This window comes from Metarhizium acridum, assembly GCF_019434415.1.
Source record: "Metarhizium acridum strain ARSEF 324 chromosome Unknown scaffold_255, whole genome shotgun sequence".
Classification (NCBI taxonomy): Eukaryota; Fungi; Ascomycota; class Sordariomycetes; order Hypocreales; family Clavicipitaceae; genus Metarhizium; species Metarhizium acridum.
Genome location: NW_027094022.1, coordinates 411,741 through 432,499, shown reverse-complemented (window position 1 = coordinate 432,499; position 20,759 = coordinate 411,741). Strand labels below are relative to the sequence as shown.

The window sequence follows — 20,759 nt, the reverse complement described above, 5'->3', positions numbered from 1 at the left end:
TCGGCAAAGGGCAAAGGAAGGACAACCGAGACAGCATGTTCAATTTCCAAACAGAAGTCCCCAAACATGGGGCATTTAGTAAACTGCAGTGTGACACAATTCACTCAAATTACGAAGGCCACTTGACGAACTAGGCATTACTATATGTATGGCTGTAGACCGATGTAAATTTTGATACCTGTTTACTATATCCGCATGTCGTTTCACTGCATAGATCAGGCATTAGCAATGTTGCTGTCTATTCCAAGAGAGTACCTGGCTTATACGAAGGGAGATGTACAAAATTGGTTTCAAGTAAAGCAAGCTTTATAGTTGCAGTGGGTATAGGCAATAACTGACTAATACTATTAAACCATTTACGATATCATTTCCCATATATTATCCGATTCAAATTAAAAGGAGAGGTTAGTGTAATTGGTAGTTTATGAAAGTGCAAAATCACCTCTATATATCGCTTTGCAAAATGGACCTTGTAGTAGTACTCCTACGGAGCAGCTTGGATTCGTCAGGCGATGTTTGCAACGTTGATCCATGTTTTGATTCGAATAGGCTGTCCCTGAGTCACGCGAATCACAGCCAGCATGACGAATGCTTTTCCAAATAGGAAGCTTTTACTGCTCTCAACAGGTACCAAGATATGATAGTTATTGTTGTGGCTGCCGGTGCAGGGGGCTGATATTCCCAGGGAGTCAACCGGCATGGCATCAGGACATACACAATAAAAATCACGGACCGAACCCCGAACATCTACACTTACACCGCATGTTGTGGACCTCAGCTCTCCACGAATTTGTGGTGTAACTTGTCTGCCTTGTGCACCTTCCTCTGTCCAAACACAGCTCCCTCACTCGACGCCACAAGTATGCTCTTGGACAAATCTGTTTTGGGGGCATGCCCTGTCGGGCCAGGGACGAGGGATTTCCGATAGGTGGGCAAGGAGGGCTACCTGCATGATCGCAACTGACACTACCACCCACGCGGTGGAGGAAACACCGGATGTTGTATCCGAGAGATTGGGTGCCACGGGGGCGGTGTCTTGTTTTCCTCGCGTGCCACAAGGCAGGGACATGTGTCTGACAAAAATATAACAACAAGGCTATTTGCTCTGTAGTGCATCACATCTTCTCATCTTGGCTTTGCCTCCCCATAGCTTCAACGGCCGATTTGTCAGTCCTTCCGTGGTGGCGCATAATTATCAGCAGCTAAGCATTTTCTGCCCGTTATATCGAGTTCTGATATTACCAGTGGCATCTCCTAGACGCCAATTCCAGGAAAAGCAATGTTCAACCTTACCACCCCTGTCCGGCAGGCATTAGTAGGGAGTGATTCTGGGCCTTGCGAATACATTTGATTGGCGATAACTCATGACGAACCAGGACTAGCAATGCACAAGGACTAAAAGGGTTTTTTCTTCTTCACTGCGAGACTCCAGGTGCATACGAAGCACGGAGTACTCCGTAAAGGAATGGCTACTTTGGACATGCTCAGACATGCCAGTCACTGTTCTTTTGAGAGGCTAAACTGCCACCTAGCATGTCTCACAGTTGTCAGGCAATAGGACTGGCGGTGAAGGCACTATCCTTGGCCTGAAACTACGAATTTATGTACAGAATGCTCGATATTCTGTGCGACTGAAGACGAAAACGCGAGCGTTTCGCCTCGCTGAGTATCTCACATGTCGCTCACATGAATGCGCATTTAGACGACCACTATCTGCGACTTCTCTATTCTCAAAAAAAGGACCATGTACAGCAAAGAACCGATGGTCACTCCAATGCAGCAAATCCATATTGGGCTTGGCCGTGAAGGCTACGTGCCAGTCTCCCGCCACCAGGCCGACAAGGCCACCTACACGCAGGAGCATGAAGCACTGCAGGCCAGTCTTGTCAATAGTTGTCCAGCTCACTTGTGGCCAAAAAACTCTCACAAGGCTGCCTGTCCTCGCCCGATCCTTATGACCAAGCAACATCAGACACAACTAGCCGAACTGCATGAGGCACTAACTGCCGCCATCACCGACATTGTCGAGCGGTGGTGGACTGACAAGGAGAGTCGGTTTCCTGAGCGAATGCCTTTGACTAGCAAGGAAGAAGGCCTTTTACAGGTGAGCACGCCTCTGACGGAGAAAAGTCGGTGCAAGAGGCTAAAACATCTTGATGCCTCTGTCGAGTAGTGGCTTGACGATCAAGTATCGCGCGGAACCCTGCCAAGGTACTCCAAATGTCGAGGAGGATGGAGACCGGACTTTATGATCGAAGACCCTTGCGAACAAGGCACTGGGATTGAGAGTTTCCGAATTACTGAGATTAACGCCCGCTTCAGCTTCAATGGTTTTATGCATCAGGCGTACGGGCAGCTAGCCCTCGACGACATGGGCGTCAAGGCCCACGGACTTGTCGCTGCGACCAGCGCCGCCAGAGTAAGTCCCTCGCCGTCGCAAGTTCTCATTGCTGTGTGCGTTTGGCCTTGTTCAAGCCTCTGACGTGTCCCAGGCGCTGGACGGCTTATTTGACCTCTTCCGCGTCGACGTTCCCCTACATCTTTTGAAGGGTGAAGAGAAGGGAATGGACATTCACATGATGATGCACGATTTGCAGCGACGATTTGGCTTTAGACCGCGGTTGATAACTCCGGCCGATCTCAGACTGCTTCCCGATCCAGAAAACAGTAGTCGGCGGAAGCTCTACTGCGTGGTGAGGACCAACGGTCACGATGGATCTTGCGCTCTCAAAACCCATCACGGAGAAGTGGTGGAAGAGATCTTCCAGCTAGGCTTGGAGCTGCACCAGCGTGAGCTGCTGGCACTAGAGCCCGAGATGCTCCGCCAAGTCTGTCTGCTTGGTTTCAATGACATGAGGACGCTCTTGTTAGTCCATGATAAGCGCATGCTTGGTATTGTTCGACAGGAGCTTGGGCCGTTGGTCGCGAAAAAGGTGCTCACCCAGGCACAAGCAGAGGTCCTTGACAAGGGGATTGCGAAAACAATCCTTGCTGGCTCGGCAGAGCTTCGACAGCTCCTTGTCAAGTCACAAAGCTTTCCCAAGCTGAGACATCAGTACATACTCAAGCCTATCCGCGGTGGTAAGGGAGCCGGGATTCTATTTGGGGATAGTATTTCCATAGACACGTGGATTGATACGTTGGAGCGCATGCGGACTGCTGGCCTGGGTTCCGAGGCGTCCTACGTTGTACAGCGACGCATTACGCCCCGGCTATACGAAATGGTATTGGATAGCTCTGGCGATAGAGTACAGTACCCCCTTGTTGGGACATATCATGCCGTACACGGAAAGCTTGTTGGGTTGGGGATATGGCGAACTAGCGGTGATCGGATCTGTGCCATTAGCACTGGCGGCTCTTGGCTCTGTTCTGTTCTACGCGCAGACTGATGGATTCTGTCATCTAATCGAGCCGTCTTCGTCTAGCACTGCCATCATCTCCTGGTGACAGAATGGGTCACAGTACGTCGGTGTTATACCCCAAAAGTTGTAATTTAGACCTGGTGTCTGGTTGAAAGACATCAAGGTTAGATGTATACTCAGCTCGTCTCCTTTTCCGCCATGATTCTGTGCCTCCAAAAGTTCCCGACCTTCTTTGCTTCTTCAAGGCCATCTTACGCCTGTTTATAGCTTTGTTTTCCTTCAGGTCTCCATCCGATTGCGTATTGTCTCTTTTTTGGGGAACGTCATTTTCGGCAGTTGAGTCATGCGGGAGAAGCTTAAGCATCCTGAGGAGTAAATGGCGGTGGAAAGCTTCAAAAAGCAAGACACGTCGGACGCTTGCTGGACATGGGTCCTATGTGGCTGCAGAATATTCGGTGGTGCATGCATACTTCTGTTCAACAACCTCTGTTGTCTAGACATGCATGTTATGCTGCTTCTGGTTGGTCGGCCAAGTGTTCGGCAAAAGATCCTTGGAAAAAGGAAAACAAGAAACCAGTGTAGCGGCAATGGGTTCACATAACAAACCTCCTCTGCCCGCCGTGTTTGACTTACCTTTGGCTATGACGTCCAGCAGCACCTGCCCATCACATTGTCTGTTGCGAGTTTAATTATTGCGTCATGGCACTCGAAAACTATACACTGAGCGACGTGCTGGCTGTTGCCAAGTCTCATCCTTTTTATGACCGAGATGTTCAGTATCCCGCCGACTCTGAGACGATCCAGAAACTTCGGGAGGATTCGAGGGAGCAGCTAACGAGGGCTAGCCTAAAATTGCAGCCTTTGCTCCGGAAAAAAGACCTGTAAGAAGTCTGGCAGACGGGAGTGTTCCGGAGCTAACTTGGTAGCTACACAACAATTGAGCGTCTCGTGAATGACCCGAGTCCCCAAAACACGTACCGTCACAGCGTATACGCGAGCATCACGGGAGGCGGGTTTGGATCCAAACCCTTGTTCTTTGCGACAGACGTTTATGAGAACCGTAGGCATAGGGCCCAGTTTGGTGAGCTTCTTCGAGCTACCGGAGTGGTCAAGCATGGAGACTGGATCCTCACGACTCACTGTGCTGGTGAGCTTTACAGGTACTCGTGTCGACTGCTCGAACCGAGCGTGCGATTTGCTGACCATCAGACTAGATCCCTAGACCTCATGTTGGAGATTCTGGAAAACGCCGGAGCGTCTGTTCTCAGCGCCGGAAACCACATGCCTCCAGAAGAAGTCATTCGTCTCCTGATCAAGTATCACATCAATGTCCTGACGGGCGACAGCAGCCAGGTAGCCCAGATCATCCACAGGATATCAGCACTTCCACAAGAATCACGGGCCCTGTTGAGGCTAGACAAGATAATCTACACCTCGGAAGTGCTTACTGCCGCTCAGAGGGCACACATCAAAACTGTTCTTGGCGACAATGTCAAAATCTGCTCGATAATGGGTAGCGCGGAAGCAGGGCCCTGGGCGCTCAGCAATCCGGACCTTACGGGACAAGAGGCGCACACGAGTGAAGCAGACTTCATTTTCGATACTCGTGCCATGCTACTCGAGGTTCTTTCGCCTTCATCTCAGGACGGTGACTCTGATCCTGAGCCCGTGCCAGAGGGTCACCAGGGCATTGTCGTCCAAACATCCCTGTCGCGTCTTCGCAATCCTCTCGTGCGCTACGATACAGGTGATATTGGATCTCTTCACCCTCTTCCTGCCGAGGCTCAAGGATTAGTTCCCGAAGAGTATTGGCCATTCTTGCGCGTCCTTCGCTTTCAAGGACGCGACCGCCGCTTCAGCTTTGACTGGGACGGAGAGTACCTCGACTTTGTAGACTTGACAGCTTTATTAAATGACGAGGAGTGCGGCGTCCTGCAGTGGCAGGTCATCCTGGACAAGCTGGAGCCATCTCTGGAGTCCTCTCTCGAGATTCGGCTGCTACGCTCACCGCCAAACCTCAAACTCCTGTCGGAGCAAGACCTTGGTGAGCGAATTAGGACGTTTGTTCATGCGTATTCCGCCAACGAACACCGTTTTCGGCTTGTTTTTGTCGCTGATCTGGATGGTTTCGAGAGAAGTTCTACTGGGAGAAAAGTCATCAAGTTTATAGATCGCTACAATTAGACCTCCTTTGCCTCGTCGCTTTGACTGGCTTGGTCTTGCTTAGGCTCATGAGCTTGGTAGCGCGCGGAGACAAAGTTGGCCAGAGCGGCCAGGACTTTGCAGAGGTTGAGAAATGGCCCACACGATAGAAGTATCGTATAATACATATGTTTCTGATGGTGGCTTTGCAGTGAGATAAATGTTATCACGATGATATGACTTTATTCACTTGTGGGTGTTGGGGAGTTTTCCCCTTCATGAGATAGGTGAATTGTTCATGTCTACTAAGCAAATACTCGCTTGAATAAAGCCCCATTCCTATTTGTGAGCTTTATACTGGATGGCGGGGCATGATTTTATTATCCCCTAAGGTAACTTACTACAATGCAAAATGCCTCATGTATAGAGTTCTACTGTCGTATGTGATACAATCCTGTCCCACTCCTGTCTTTTGTTAGCGTTACTATATTCAATCTTATTGAAGCTTAAACTCATTACTTATCTAAGGTATCCTTCTGTAAATTATGTCTAGTGCTGCTGCTATTCCGCTATACTAGAAACTATTATTTGCACTTGTACTATAGATTCGTGCTTGCTAGTTATCATGGCATCTGCCAGCTGCACTACTAGAAGTGGAGGAACCTATAGTAGTGCAGGCCCTTATGTCTCTTTATGTACTCCCTATCAGACTGGTAATTCTTGACATACATGGAAACACAAAATCTATAGTAACCTTTCCTATCACACCAAGGGTTGCATTTAGTGTTGACATGCCGCAGTTAACCAACTGGGCCATCCGTAGAAGCTGCCCGGAGTTAGCTAAGAGGACGGATTTAGCCTCCTGACATAGAACTTGCTGGCTATAATAGCTAGGATAAACCATATGCATCACGCAGCCTCTTAAAGCCTGCCCCTTTTAGTAGGAATCTAGTTAATGGAGCTTAAAGGCTTTGCGTAATTTTGCAGTTCTGGCTGATCAAGCCTGCTTTGCGCGTTGCCAAGGGCGTATTCGTTTCAAACTTCAATGAACATACCACCACGCTATCTATTCCTCTACGCCTTGAAACTATATTCAAGTAGAACTCTCTAGAACTTCGCTATCGGCATCTTCATGCTAATTGTTAGTCCGAGTCAGGCGGATGAACCAGAAACTTCTAGCCAGACCATTCCCTGCAATAGCAGTAATGTTCTGGTCACCATCAAATTATTTGAGCTCACGCGCTCATGTTACAGCTATTGACATCATGTAGGTTTGTATGCAAGCTTCGCGGACATGATGTGGTATTGTGACTGTCTACTAAAGGGCCACAAGCCTTAGCAATTGCATCTCTTCGAGGCAATTAGGGCATCCCAATTATAAGGCCATTGGGGCGCAGTGGAGAGAGACACGCCATTTGAATAAAATTGGTCACTGTTCCATGACTGGTTGAGCTGCTTTGGACAAGGGAGTCAGTCGCCATCCATCCTTGTCCGCTCCGTAGCACCACATAAGTCGGAATGTCGCACCGCGAACAACCGAAGGGGGCTCACATACGTCTCGGGGGGACTGAGTCGATCCCGGCACAGATTGAGCCTAGGTCATGGACGCCTGTCAGGCGCTGGCAGCAGGCTGTTGGATATATTGAAACAGAGAAGTCGAGTGAGTGTTTTCGTACCATGTCAGACTGAGTCATCGAGTCATCGAGTAGCCAGAAGCTAGCTGACAACAAATTAGTCCTTTTTCAGCAATTTTCAACCAGACGAAATAGTGTCCATGGCTGTCAATCGTAACATATCGTCACGAGCTACCCCGTAGGCGTCATGCTTCCATTTTTGAACATGGTTGGAATATGGAATATGGAATCAAGGCATACAGCACTGAGCATCCCAAATGTGGACAGCTTCCTATGGAAGCCCGTCTCATCACAATCATAGCACACTCTTACAGGGACTTGTGGCTGTCAAGAGTGGATGGTAATGGCAACCAGCAGTTCGCAGCCCACATTCGGCACCAAGAAACAAAACCCAGAACCATGAGCCAACAGATTCCAAGGCAGGAATCATCAGTAGGGATTTGAAAAAGCGACAGTCAACCATGTGAGCTATCAGATGAAGCTACTTTGCCATCCCTTGAGCTGTGGAGTGACAGGTGGAGGCGTCGTGGCCCCATAGAGTTAAATTATAAACTCATATTAAGTCATCTTGGTTCGATTTCCGTACATACCACGGGGACCTATTATTCTGTTACTTTACGGTTGGTTGCTGCCGTTGTTGACACTGGTGTAAGTATTTGTTTACGTGTATGAGACAAAAGAGCAGTTCCGCTAACATGGTCATCAGATTGATTATACCAACCCGGCTCTCGGAGGCTGCTTCGGCAAAGGCTGCCGAGTTGCTTTCGGTGACAACTTCTCTAAAGATGGCAAGGATGACGACCCTATGGACTGCCATGGCCACGGTACTGCAGTAGCGGGCATAGTTGCCGGCGGCGATTCGAATTACGTCGGCGTGGCCCCCAATGCAACTCTGGCAGGCTATCGGGTGCTCAACTGCTCAGCCCTGATGGAAGAGGACGATCTCATAGCCGGCTGGGTCAAGGCATATGAGGACGGCGCGCAGATTATTGTGTCGTCTGCTGGCTGGGAGGGCGCGTCCTGGGCTACGCGTCCTGCGGCGGCCGTCGTCTCGCGCATTGTTGATAGCGGCGTCCCGTGTATAGTAGGCCTCGGCAACGACAATGGTTCTGGCCTCTTCTCTACTTTGAATCCTTCCAGCGGCCGCGGAGTGACGTCTGTCAATGCGTTTGCCCGCGCCCCGGGAGCCATAGATGGCCACGCCACAGACGCTCCCATGGCCCGATTCTCAACATTCGTCCCGAACTGGGACCTTGAAATTAAGCCTACTGTGGGAGCACCGGGTGACAATGTACCGGGAATTAAGAAGGGTGGCGGGTATGAGGATATCTCGGGAACGTCATTTGCCGGCCCTCTTGTCGCCGGCATCCTGGCTCTCGCCGCCGAGGTTCGAGGCACCTTTGACCCCGTCTTGCTCAACAGTCTTCTCATGACCACTGCTGTGCCTCAAGGGAACTACGACTCGGTTGCACAGCAAGGTGGCGGCCTGGCCAGAGCATGGGATGCCGCTCACGCGACCACACTCGTTGAACCCGCCAGTCTCTCCTTTAACGACACCCAACATCGCGCACATTCTCTGAGCCTACGGATTACCAACACTGCCAAAGTCAACGTTACATATCGTCTTGATACTCTCATGGCCAAAACTATTTACACACTCGGAACTGGCAGCAACTGGGTGGGACACTTTCTTCCTGTTGACGAATCCGACAATGTCAAGCTAAGCAGGCGCTTTCTCGTCCTCGGTCCCGGCAAATCGGCCTCGGTCAACATCGCGGCCACAGATCACAAGGGCCTTGACCCCAACCGCCTGCCGGTGTGGTCTGGTCGGATCTCCATCAAAAGCTCCAACAGTGGTTCCTTTCATAGCTCTAATAGCAGCAGTGTGTTGACGGTTCCGTATCTGGGTGTCTCCGGCTCCTTGAAGGAGCACCAGGTCCTCCCATCAGACGGAGCCGTGCTTTCAACTCTGTTAGACAGTGGGTTGGACCAGATGCACGGGTATGGGCATTGGTTCGACTATGGAATCAAAAACAACAGTTCCGTGAGCATTAACTTGCCCGTACGCGTTACGCCAGGCCTCGGAACTCGTCTTGTGCGCGCCGAGGTCGTGCCAGTGTCACCACGCAAGTGGTTGGCCGATCGTCTGGCGGACAAGAACCTTACACTCGACGCCTTTTCTCTCGAGGCTCTCCCTCACTCCCAACCAACACGCAGGACGTGGAGTGGGCGGCTAGGGTCGGGCGATTATACCCCCGTGGGCGAATACAAGCTCGCTGTACGCGCCGTCAGACTCTTTGGAGATCCCGAGGTGCAATCCGATTGGGACCTTTCAGAAGCTGTTAATTTTCAAGTCAACAAGGCCGCCGGCAGGAAAGCCTGCGAAAGATATGAGTCCGGCAAGGCCGCTACTCCCGAAGATGCCTTGTTTGGCAGTCTCGAGGAATGCCTCCAGATTCACGGCGACGCTATGATAGACGCTCCTTGGATTCCTGCACCGCAAGACAAGGCCTTGAGAGACAGGTGCACCAATTGCGAGCTCACGGAGGAGTTTTGTGGCACATATGAGTACTGCTTGAGGCACAAAGACGCCAGCCTCTTGCCTGGCATCAAGTCCCCATTCAGGTCTCATTGGAGCTGTGTCAGGAGCCACAAGACGCTTCCGGCCAAGGATGTGGACGTTTCGAGGATACAAGACTGCGGTACGACTCAGGACGAAAATATTTGTGGCACTTACATTTGGTGCAGCCTCAGATTTAGGTCCGCGCAGCCGACGGATGAATATGGCAGCGAAGAGGAGTGCCGTCGGGCCCATGGTTTGATGTAAAGCCCTTTGACAGACGTAAAAATGTGCCTTGCACCTTGGAAACATGAAATTGACTGCGAGGCACAGCTCCTATTGTTAGTCGTATAGTCGGGAATGCAAGACACAGACTTGAGCTTTGCCTATCGCGACTCGAACTGAGCAGTGTCTTGCTCACATAGAGATTATGTGTCAAAGCAAAAATTATGGCTCTAGGCACTCTAGCAGGAAGTATCGTGTGGGTGCAATAACAGGACTATCAGGTTTAGATGACTAATATCTAGTACATTAGTATATGATTTAATAGTACTAATCGTAATATAAAGAATGCTTTACTCTGAATACCTAAAGATCGCCGTGCTATTTCTCTGCAGATTCCGAGAAGATATCATAAATATTTATTCGATTTATCATATGACATAGACTATGGAAAGGTCCTCTATGCTATGTGAGTATTTGAAGTGTAGAGGCGTGTAACCGACGGCTAACAGCAATAGCACCATGAAGGGGAAATTTTTTATCATGGAGATTAGTCGAAGCGATGAAATCGTTTAGTTAATCTATTTCGACCCTGCTGTAATGCTAGAATTAAGACTCTCGAGGGGCTGACCAGACACCCTCACTAGAGCGCCCGATTTATTCAAACAGCTGCTGCACCTATCCCGACAAGAACAAATGAAAAAACTCATGAGTCTCTCTAGCTATGTTGGAATGTGTTAATGAAGCAGTTTGGTACGCTGATCAACATACACAAGTTGTGAATCTATGCCCCAAGTCTACTTATAATTCACGCAATTACCAAGTCACGGTAGCAATACCTAGTATTATCATATTTTACTCAATTCTAAACGTATGACTAGGCTTTTTGAAAGCAAGGTCTTTACAGAATGATTCGAACTATTCCACCAGTTACGCATCCAAGCTCATGCTGCCCTGATATTGGGCCGCGACATTCTGGCTATTACTCGCAAAGACATCTAGCATGTTCGACCTCTGTGCCGCGTTTCCAAGGTGAATCAGACTTAGGACGCGACTCGGTGAATCCTAGCCCAAGCCAGCTACATGCGTAGTATGTAGGCACACTACGTAACTTGACATCCACGCACTTGACACCGCCATCAAAGTTTTTGACCTCGGGGGTTCTTTCAAATGAAACACCGTGATTATTCAGCTTTTTTCCTTTGCAATAGAGAAGAAACAGACTAATTTAAAAGGCAAGGCCAGAGAATACTCCCTCTGCTTCAAATGACATCCCACTGTCACATTACATTTAGCTAATGAGCAGACCAAGAAGGCTACAAGACAGTGATTTACCCTCGATTACAGATCCCTTGCCTGCCTACACTACGCACGAATTTCTCCTGCGGACCCTACTTCATCTTGCACAGCTTGCCATCATCACCCTCCCGCCACCGCTCATTACCAACACACGGCAGACACCAAAACACATCAGTCGGATCAATTTTGCGCTTGAGCTTAAGCAAGCGCTCATAATTACTTCCCCAGAACGCGTTCTGGAAGTTCTCCTCGAATGGAAGCGCCTAAAACACGCAGTTAGCACGGAAGGGGAAAAGCCCGCAAGAGAGCCATGACGACTGTACCTCGTTGATGTAGGAGCCGGACTCGGGCGTCAGGTCTCGGAGTGGTTGGAATGCCTTTTGCAAAGCATCTATTGCGTCAAGACGTGCGGTGGTGTTGAAATGGGGGAATCCGGCGGCGGTTACTACAATGTGTGTTAGTGGGCGAATTCTTCCCATGACTACATCATCGCAACTTGCTTCCATGAACATAGGCGTTTCGCCAGGCGGGATTCACGGCATTGCCTCCTCCTCTTGGCCTGGCATCAATAACACCCTTCCCTCCTACCATGAATACCGCATATGAATTTGTGTACGGAATCGGTGCCATGAGCGCCTTGGTAAGCTTGGGAGAAGTGGTGGTTAGTGTCTTTTTGTCCAAGAGCCGCGAAACAATATAGGTGCTATTTCCGGCGGTTTGCCTATCATAGTGGTCGTCAAACCAGGCCAAAAACGACTTGTACGGGACTACGGAGTTGTAAAGCCCAACTTCGCCGGGCCACCTCCTTTTCAACGTCTCATTCAGTGGCTTAAGTATCTTGTCGACGTCGTCCTCGCTGTCGGCATCTTGCAGAATTACATCGCCAAACATGCCGTTGATCGTATCTGGTAAGCCGGGAATCGGCACAGGCTTTGGCAGTTGGTATCCCACAAAGCTGTACCCTGATAGGCCGGCGTCCATCAAGCTGGGGACTTGAGATACCAAATAAGTGACGATGTCGCTGTAGTTGGTCGAATTGGGCTGTATGAGCGCCATGAAACTAATCGCAAACATCCTTGGGCTAGGATGTGCCTTGAGCGTAATAGAGGTAATGACACCAAATGTTGAACCTCCGCCCTGCGTTCCGTCATTAGCATCAAGGAAGCAATGGCAGCATATGCAGTACTTACGCCGCGCAAAGCCCAGAAGAGATCAGCGTTTCGATCTTCATTTACAGTCAAGATTTCTCCTCCTGGTGTCACAACCTGCATTTCGAGGACTTGGTCTGCGGCAAGTCCAAATCGAGGAGCGAGGATGGAATGACCGCCGCCCGAGACGTAGCCACTGATGCCGACGCTTTTGCCGCCGCCTCCAACGATGGTGTGGTTATGTTTGTCGGTTGCCGAGTAAATGTCGTACATTTCGGTGCCGCCCCCAACTGTGACGGCGTCGCCAGGAATCGCCTTTCCCGAACCATTGAGCTTGAATTGTCCCGTGTGATACGCAATGCGATTCAAGTAATGGGTCCAGATTGACAAGGCTCCAGAAGCAATTGATCGTCCTAAATAGTCGTGCCCGGTGCTCTTGACGACGAGTCTGACGTTATGCCTGCGCGCTACGGTACTGTCAGCTTCCTTGGCAGGCATTGTATCTGAAGGAAAATGGGACTCGGAATATGCAAATACCAAAGTCTATGCCAACCTTGACATGCTCGGGCGTGCTCGCGTTCACTACATACGACGGGTAGCCTTGCGGACTGCAAGGAGCCCTTGGATCCGGAAGACATGTATCATTGGCATATTGATCCCACATGACGGAGACGGGGCTCTTGGTGTGCCAATCGTATGCACTCCATTCTTTGACCACTTGGGCGCATTGCGTCTCGTTGTACGTCGCCTGTCCCGGGTGGCAAGATGCCCCGGGCGGAGTTGGGCTTATAAGCCGCCCGCCCAGGGTTTTGTTCAAGCTCGCCCACGCTTGGGCAGACGGCCAGTTTGGAGTGCCTGGATATGCTTTACATTTGTTGGATTCTGGGCCTATTGCCGACGTTAGGCCAAGTAGGCCGGGAAACGATAGGAGAAGTTGGCCCGGAACGTGCATGGTGATCAATCGGGTGGTAGGGTCTTGTTGATGCCTGACTACCGCAGCTACAAAGTGCCTCCTAGAGCACACATATATATGGCCGGAGCGCACCTCAATCATGTAAGCCTAGTGTGCTTACATTGTTACACCTATCGTGCGTCACGTCGCGGCGCGGACATTCAGGAACGAGGCGCACGTACGTCACTGAGACTAGGCACAATCAGAACAATCCGATCCAAGCGAAGGCAGTAATCAGTGCTGCCACTTTGCCACCAACTGCTGCCAAATGACCTTGGAGTGAGAAGGGTGGCTGTGTGTCGATCTGTCCAGTCAGCATGTTATGGTGAGTGCGTATTCCTCGCTTGTATCAGCAATGCGGGGGTTCCGAGAAGCTTCGGATTCGTTGCCTCTCCAAATTTACGGAGAATTTATGGACAAACTATATCAACTTACGCCGGGTGGCGTCGTCGGCCCGCTTCTTTATTTCAGCTCGGGTTACAACTCCGAGCTGAGACCCTGGTAGGGTTGGGAAATGTCCAAACTTGGATTTATGATGCGAGCTGAAAACAAGCGGAGATTACCTACATACTGAATAGCTATCCATTGCACGCCAATAGTTCCTACATCTTTTCTTATCTATGGTCATGTAATTTCCTTTATATATTTGGGTCGCTGTCACACGAGGGCTACGACCACGAGACCTAGGGCACGAGGCTCTCATCGACTTCTTGCATAAATAGAGCTCTTATGTCCATCCAGTCTTTGAGAAAACCAAGAACCTTTTATACCAAAGACTATTACTCGGACTGAACTGAGCCATTACTCCAATCCCTCATTAAACCCTTGACACAGGTTCATTATAATCAGGTTCTGCCGGTGGTTTATCTATTAGGATGTTACCAAAAGGGTCCTTTCCATAATGGAGAGCTTGACACTATTTTTCTTTTGAAAAGGGATGGCGGATTTGCACTTGATACATGGACGAGGAGTGATGTGGATTCGTTTCCACACACTCTGGCTTGGTAAAATGCAACAAGCCCAGACCTGTGGCAAGGACTCAGTAGAGGGCTTGCGAAATAGCTCAATTCAGCAAGCAATAGCTTTGATACCGAAGGTCCATGGTCTTTTTTTTTGCAAATTCCCTGGGGCAGACGGCTCTTATACATAGCAGCGCTGAGACTCGTGCCCCAATGTCTCGTGATCGTAGCCCTTGTGTAACTACTGTCAGCTTCAAAGGTCAGTCCGTGATGCTGTGTGAAATCCGTGCGACAAGACCTCAAGGTTCGGAACAGTCGTCGAGGCTCTACTCCGGTATTCCGAAATCATCATGTCTAGGAATCGTGACGCGGCAGATTCCCTCGCATGACTTCCTCACAAGCAAGCATTCGAGACATGTGATGCCACTGCGACGCTCCATTGGCCATCTTGTACAGGTACCAGACGCTCTGATTCTCTTCAATTGGCTGATGAATGCAGATTGTACATAGCTAATGCTTCCTCAGTGCCGGTACGCGCAGGGGAGAGCGGTATGACACATCTGGCGATATTTGCCAAAGGGTGCCAAAACCCAACGACGACCCGACACTTGCCGAGTGCGTCGAACATTGTCAGGCAAGCAACAGGCATCGACTTCGTGGACTCGTTCGACTTGGCGATTCTCCGCCTTTATCAGCAGAAAACATAGTGCAGCCCTGGGATGCAACACAGCCACTGCACCGTCTGTTTGGTCTGCCGTGGATAATGCAGCAGGGCCTTAGCGCGACGACCAGAGTATAAACCTAGCCACCTTTGATTCAAAATGGAAGGAGCTGACGGATGAGTCGGAAAATCCAAAGACCTATGATGTCAAGGTCATACGTGGCCCTCAGGCTATGCTGTTAAACCATCGGTAGCATCCCACTGTGCAAAAACGTACGAGATAGCGAGCTTGGCTTTCATTGATACAAGTACAGAAGTAGCTATCAAGGTAATGCGATCCCACAAATCGCAAGTAAAGTTGTGGCGAAGCATAAGTAGTTTATGCGGCACTCATTAAACCAAGCTCTAAATATGCTTCGGGTAGAAATTGCCCTAAACACACTATAGTTCGTAGATACTATTAAAACTATACACAATGGACTTGATATATTGACTTGCTTTATATACCACCTTTCATTTTATTGCTCAGGAAATGGAACCCGTAGATTATACTAGCTTAAATGTGAGACTACGTAAAAGTATATAAATTACAGCGGTATTATTAGCCAGTTAAGAAAGTTTATTCATGCCTAGAACCCGATTAGGTAGATGATCGAATAGCTAGTTCATCAACGCATGATACTTGCTCACTTCGCTTGCCACTCTAGGCATAGCACAAAAGAACCAATTTCCCAGTAGGGAAGTTCGGAATATCGGAAATACAGCACTACAGACAGTACGTATAAGCTCGTATCTTCTAAGAGGTATAATAATTAATTAATATACTTAAACGTATGGTAATTTAGCCGGTAAGTATTTCTATTATTAAGGAGACAATAACGCTAGATAATTTACTAATATTATTATTAAAGCCTGTAAGTACTATCACTTCTAGGTAAACACAACTTATTGCATTTTGCTAAGTAAGGTGGTAACTCTAGTGCCTGGTCTGGAGCCAACCAGCGGACAAGCAGCCAAGCTGCTAGCTGCTAGGAGGCTTTAGAGAAAAAGAAAACTAGCCAGAGCGCAGGTAGCGAATCAATACATATATCACAATCATGGCAAATCACACATAAGTGTACAGTGAAGAGACATTAATATTCGGCTGCTTTAATTACTTCAATGGTAGCGGGGTAGTTGAAGTACAGCCGCAAACTGTAGCAATGTCGATTCATGATGCATAGATCCTCTCTTTTTATTTTAAAATGTGTACTCCGTATAGCAGGATCCATGATGTCTGGTCCAGTTCGGTACTGTTTCAGTGCTATGATACTGTATGCGTTGACATAGTTGATTATGTATGGACATGGAGTCGGACAAAGCAGCTCAATACTTGCGTGCCATCCTGTCCAAGGGATACGATGGTGTTGAGTGTGTCATGGGCAGTTTCACTGCAGCAGGTGCCAAATTACTTATCTCTAACGAGGATTCAAAACCTGTATACGTTTAGGGCCGGAGCTATCAATGCCGTAATGGCGGCGTATGGCACTGTGACCAATGGGATACAACACATTGAGAAACGGAGGGTTTACTACATAATGCTTTCTCAAGGAGGTGGCAATAAGTAAAAAGACGAATGCACTTCACAGACGCGAGAACGGCCACATTTGGCAAGACTCAGACGTGAGAATCTGGCGGTCGCTGTACATACAGAAATTCAGTAAAGCGGAATTGGGCTCGAGTCACAGCTGTGCACACGAACTCATCATGTAATAGTATGTAAAGTAGAACTCTCGCGTTATAAAAGTGCTGTAATAGGGGACATTTATTATTCGAGACCAACAAGGCTGCCAGATTTTGCGCCAATAGTGCAAAGGTTGCGATCATGCCAGGATCAGCAGCAATCAATAGATTTAAAGGCCTTTACTTTATTCAACTCGGGAAATACTATACTTTTTCTGATCCCAGCATAGAAAGTGAGACTTGCGTAAATGTGTATTGTACGACCGCCTCTCCTAATTTGCACCAGAAGCATACTTGCAGCGTAGGGGACAATAGTGCAGGCGGTCTTTTAAATGCCAATACTTTCTTGGAGCCGTAAGAATAAACCACAGGTAATGATTAGGAAGTTTGCAAGTTTGACAGTTCCGGTCTACATGAGCAGTACGAGTAGCAACTACACATCTACGGAGTAGCAAATTAGGCCTTGAAACCAGCGGACAATGCGCCTTCCAAGTGGTAAGCTTTGAACTTTCTCGCAGGAACGCCTTTGTCAAAGAGCATGTCCAACTCTTCGTAGCTGCGACCCATGGTCTCTGGAACACGGTAGTAGGCCCATACGAGACACAGTCCGGCCAGACCCCCAAAAAAGAAACCCAGTTTTCCCTGCAAGTTGGCCTCGTCGGGATTGATCATGTAAGGAATTGCAACGGTCATGATGATACCCAAAAGCCCCTGAGCAGCGGTGGCGGTGGCGATGGTCTTGGAGCGAACGCGAGTGGCAGAGCACTCGGCGAGGAGAACAAAGCAGATGGGTCCGATGGAAATGTCGTAGAAGAAGTTCCAAGCCAGCATAAGAGCCGATTCAGTCCAGATGGCACCCGATGGTCGGCCGGGAATGCAGTCGAGGATACCGATAACGAACTGGAGGACGACGAGCACAGCGAGACCGTAGTTGTACAAGACTCGTCTGCCGAGTTTAACCATGAGCAACCAGGAGACAATCGTTCCAGTGAGGCCCAGAGCTGCCAACAATCAGCACGGAACCTTGCGTTTGAGGCAATGAGATGACGTCTTCACTTACCCATGAAACCAACAGACATGTTGAAGGCCTGGTCGGTTGGGAGACCTGCCTGCTGGAAGAAGTAGGTGCCATAGTTGATAAGGTAGATGCCACTCAAAACCTGCGTGCAGTAGACGCCGATGGAAATCTCGGTCCGGCGCCAATTGACCTTTTTGAAGCAATCCATGTACGTACTGCCGGCCTCAATTTCCTGCTCAAGCCGGTCCGTCTCTACAATAAAGGCCAAAGTCGCCGCCACGTTGACTTTGGGTGACGCAAGTCTTCGGAGCGACTTGTCCGCATCCTCGATGCGGTTCTTTCGCACCAGCCACCAGGGACTCTCTGGAACAAACAGCATGCCGGGGATGATGAACACGACCCAGAACCACTGCAGGGCAAAGGGGAGAGAATAGGCCCAGTGGCTGTCAATCTTTTGCGTGCCAGCAGTGACGCCGTTGCCTAGAAGCTGTCCAATGACGAAGCACAAGTTCACAAAGGAGGTGAGATGGCCACGGATAGCCGTAGGGCAGACTTCAGAAGCATACGCCGGGGCGATGACGACAAACATGCCCAGAACAAGGCCGGCGAGCAGTTCTCCCGCAAGAAGAACGGCCAGCGAACGAGCAAAGAACTGAATGAATACGAGGCCGGCGACGAGAATCACACATACGCCAAAGGTACGCTTGCGACCAAACATGTCCATGGGGCAGGCTGCCCATAATGCACCGACAACCTGTCCTATGGGGTTGCCCATGGAGAGGGCGGTTTGCCACGCGGCGCTGATGACGTACTATGAAGTGGTAAGTCGGTTACAACTCGCTGAATGCTCAATAGATTACAAAGGCTTGATGAATCTAGGACGTGAATCTGCCGCCCGTCGGGTTTCAACTTACTTCCTCGCCGCTGCGATATCCAAAATCCTTCTTGAACTGTGGCATGGCGTACAAGTTACCGATGAGCTGCGGATCAAAGGCCAGCATGATGACACCCAAGGATACATAGGCGGACCATCCAACAGCCTTTGGATACAGCTTCAATGCCTCCAGGAAGCCCATCTGATGCTCGGCGCGGATAGCCTCGAGAAGCTCGGGGTCGGCAGGGGCCGACTTGCGCGGCGATGCCATCGAGTCATGGTGGACGAGGCCCTCATCTGGATTTCTATCAACGTCAGCCATTGGGGATGTTTTCTACTCGGTGCTCTGATCCGACTTGGCATCAACAGCCGGTTAGACCTGACTGTTTATGACGCCTTGACGAAGCAGGGCCAAGCCGGGAGCGGTCAAAGAAGTTGGAGGTGCGCAATGCATTGAACAGGACTAGTCTTTTTGATCGTCTCTACAAAGCTCAAGTATGGATGGACTGTTGGGGGCCAAGGATGATGGCATTGCCACGTTACTTCAGTTGCCCAGTTTCCGGGGTTCCAGACGCACTGCAGCCATGCCATGCAGGAGTTTAGCTTCCAAAGTCTCCATTAATTTCTCGTCCATTTACAGACCCTTGTTTCCTCTGTCTTGTATCCCATGTTATGCATGCGCTCTCCGTATCGTAATCCCCCACATGAGGCAAATCAATCGGCACGCGAAGCCGTCTGGCCCCGATTATCGCTATCTTCGGGCGATAAGCTTCCTAGCCAACAGATTACGGAGAGACCTGAGAGCCAGGCGCGCCAGTCGGAGGTTGGGTATGAACCGCATGGTTACGTTGCATCGCTCGCCTTGGTACAACAACCGGTCACCGACGGCTCAAGTCAGACGGCAATCTACAACTGAAGAATAGACTATCCAAGTCCCAACATGGCGAGTTTCCGGATCTCTGAGGGCGTCGCTTCATCCCGAGTAGCACCTAAGCCGGACATGTGGTGTGAACTTACAGCCGATAGCAGAATATATTTACCAATCAACAAGTATACGCGAGTATATCATAGTATACCATGGTATTTTATAATGTAGAGCGCGATACACAGGGCACCTCGTGTAGGCAAATACGTTTCGGCTCCTACTGTTAGTCCTTCCAACCCCCCGGGATGTCTGCACAAGTCACTCATACTCGAGTTCCGAGTCTCTGCGGGACCATTTGAGGTCCTGGAAGAGGAAGGCAACTTTCCCCCCTCGAGAACGACGTGAGTAATGCGTTGAGCTGTGCCCCGAGTCCCTTCGTCATCGACCTGAAGACTATTCAGGCGCTTGCTGAGTTGGATTGATCCCGTCAACCAGGTATAATAGTAGCTTCATTTTAAAAGTTAAATCTGCTTCAATAGAGTTATTGTGGACATGATAGCCTCAAGCTACGTGGATAGTAGCGTATGCCGAACACAACCCTAAATGTCAACTACGTCTTTTACGACCGAGACGCTACTCAAATCTCTTTGACCTGTCTTTTTATCTTTTTATATAAACGACTCCGTTCTGACACGAATAAACTTCAAAACTTCTCCTCTTGTTGAGCACGCCAAGCTCCTCTTTCTCCGTCCCGTTTGGGCGGAAATAGCACGACTTGGCGATTACGAGAGACTGCAGAATGCGCTCTGTAAAATACCACTTCGCCTACTGGGCCGTTGCCTGCACAGCAGACATCGTTTATCGGGCTTCAACCCTGATACTAGGGGTTCCCGAGGTTATTTTCCAAGCGCTCCTGGTCCCTCTTATGGTCTTTTTCGTCACGCTCGTCGTGCAAGGGCCGTTTCCCGAACCATGGCCGCGCTTTTATTACGTCGCCTCCAGTGTCCTACTGGTCTCCTTGGGTTCCGTTTCCAAATATTTCTACATTCCGTCCGTCGGCGTGATTCGGCCCAATAGTTTTGTCCACTACTGCGTGGCATTTGAGGCCGTGGGCACCTTGGAATCCATCAGACAAGGCGTGAGTGAAGCAGGGTCCTCGAAATATACATTGCAGTGTGCACAGAGTCGTTCTAACCTGCCTCAGAGGCAAGATATCGAGCCTTGCAGCGTGGGAATCATCATGGAGGCCGTACGCCGCAATCTGGTATCGCGTCGGCGCCGGCGCGGCGTACTAGAGTTTTACTCGGTCTGGTTCTCTTATATGCTGACATTGACGTTTGT

General features: G+C 49.6%; 5 protein-coding genes across 5 annotated transcripts; 3 read left to right on the top strand and 2 right to left on the bottom strand.

Annotated features, from left to right (window-relative positions):
* Window positions 1-1,744: 1,744 nt before the first annotated feature.
* Window positions 1,745-3,389, top strand: J3458_012357 (uncharacterized protein; the record flags this gene model as incomplete). The annotated part of the gene is made up of 3 exons (XM_007817849.2): window positions 1,745-2,104; window positions 2,174-2,419; window positions 2,493-3,389. 3 exons carry the CDS (start codon window positions 1,745-1,747, stop codon window positions 3,387-3,389), a joined length of 1,503 nt encoding a protein of 500 aa, XP_007816040.2.
* A 672-nt stretch (window positions 3,390-4,061) lies between these two features.
* Window positions 4,062-5,546, top strand: J3458_012356 (uncharacterized protein; the record flags this gene model as incomplete). The annotated part of the gene is made up of 3 exons (XM_066120060.1): window positions 4,062-4,243; window positions 4,289-4,522; window positions 4,577-5,546. The coding sequence occupies 3 exons, from the start codon at window positions 4,062-4,064 to the stop codon at window positions 5,544-5,546; spliced, it is 1,386 nt and encodes a 461-aa protein (XP_065975006.1).
* Window positions 5,547-7,943: 2,397 nt separating this feature from the next.
* On the top strand, window positions 7,944-9,965 carry J3458_012355 (uncharacterized protein; the record flags this gene model as incomplete). The annotated part of the gene is made up of 1 exon (XM_066120059.1): window positions 7,944-9,965. The coding sequence occupies one exon, from the start codon at window positions 7,944-7,946 to the stop codon at window positions 9,963-9,965; it is 2,022 nt and encodes a 673-aa protein (XP_065975005.1).
* Window positions 9,966-11,311: 1,346 nt separating this feature from the next.
* Window positions 11,312-12,865, bottom strand: J3458_012354 (uncharacterized protein; the record flags this gene model as incomplete). Its single annotated transcript, XM_007817852.2, has 4 exons — window positions 11,312-11,482; window positions 11,543-11,664; window positions 11,795-12,356; window positions 12,410-12,865. The coding sequence occupies 4 exons, from the start codon at window positions 12,863-12,865 to the stop codon at window positions 11,312-11,314; spliced, it is 1,311 nt and encodes a 436-aa protein (XP_007816043.2).
* Window positions 12,866-16,749: 3,884 nt separating this feature from the next.
* Window positions 16,750-18,875, bottom strand: J3458_012353 (uncharacterized protein; the record flags this gene model as incomplete). Its single annotated transcript, XM_007817853.2, has 3 exons — window positions 16,750-17,662; window positions 17,722-18,490; window positions 18,594-18,875. 3 exons carry the CDS (start codon window positions 18,873-18,875, stop codon window positions 17,118-17,120), a joined length of 1,596 nt encoding a protein of 531 aa, XP_007816044.1. The 3' UTR covers window positions 16,750-17,117.
* Between the last annotated feature and the right edge of the window lie 1,884 nt (window positions 18,876-20,759).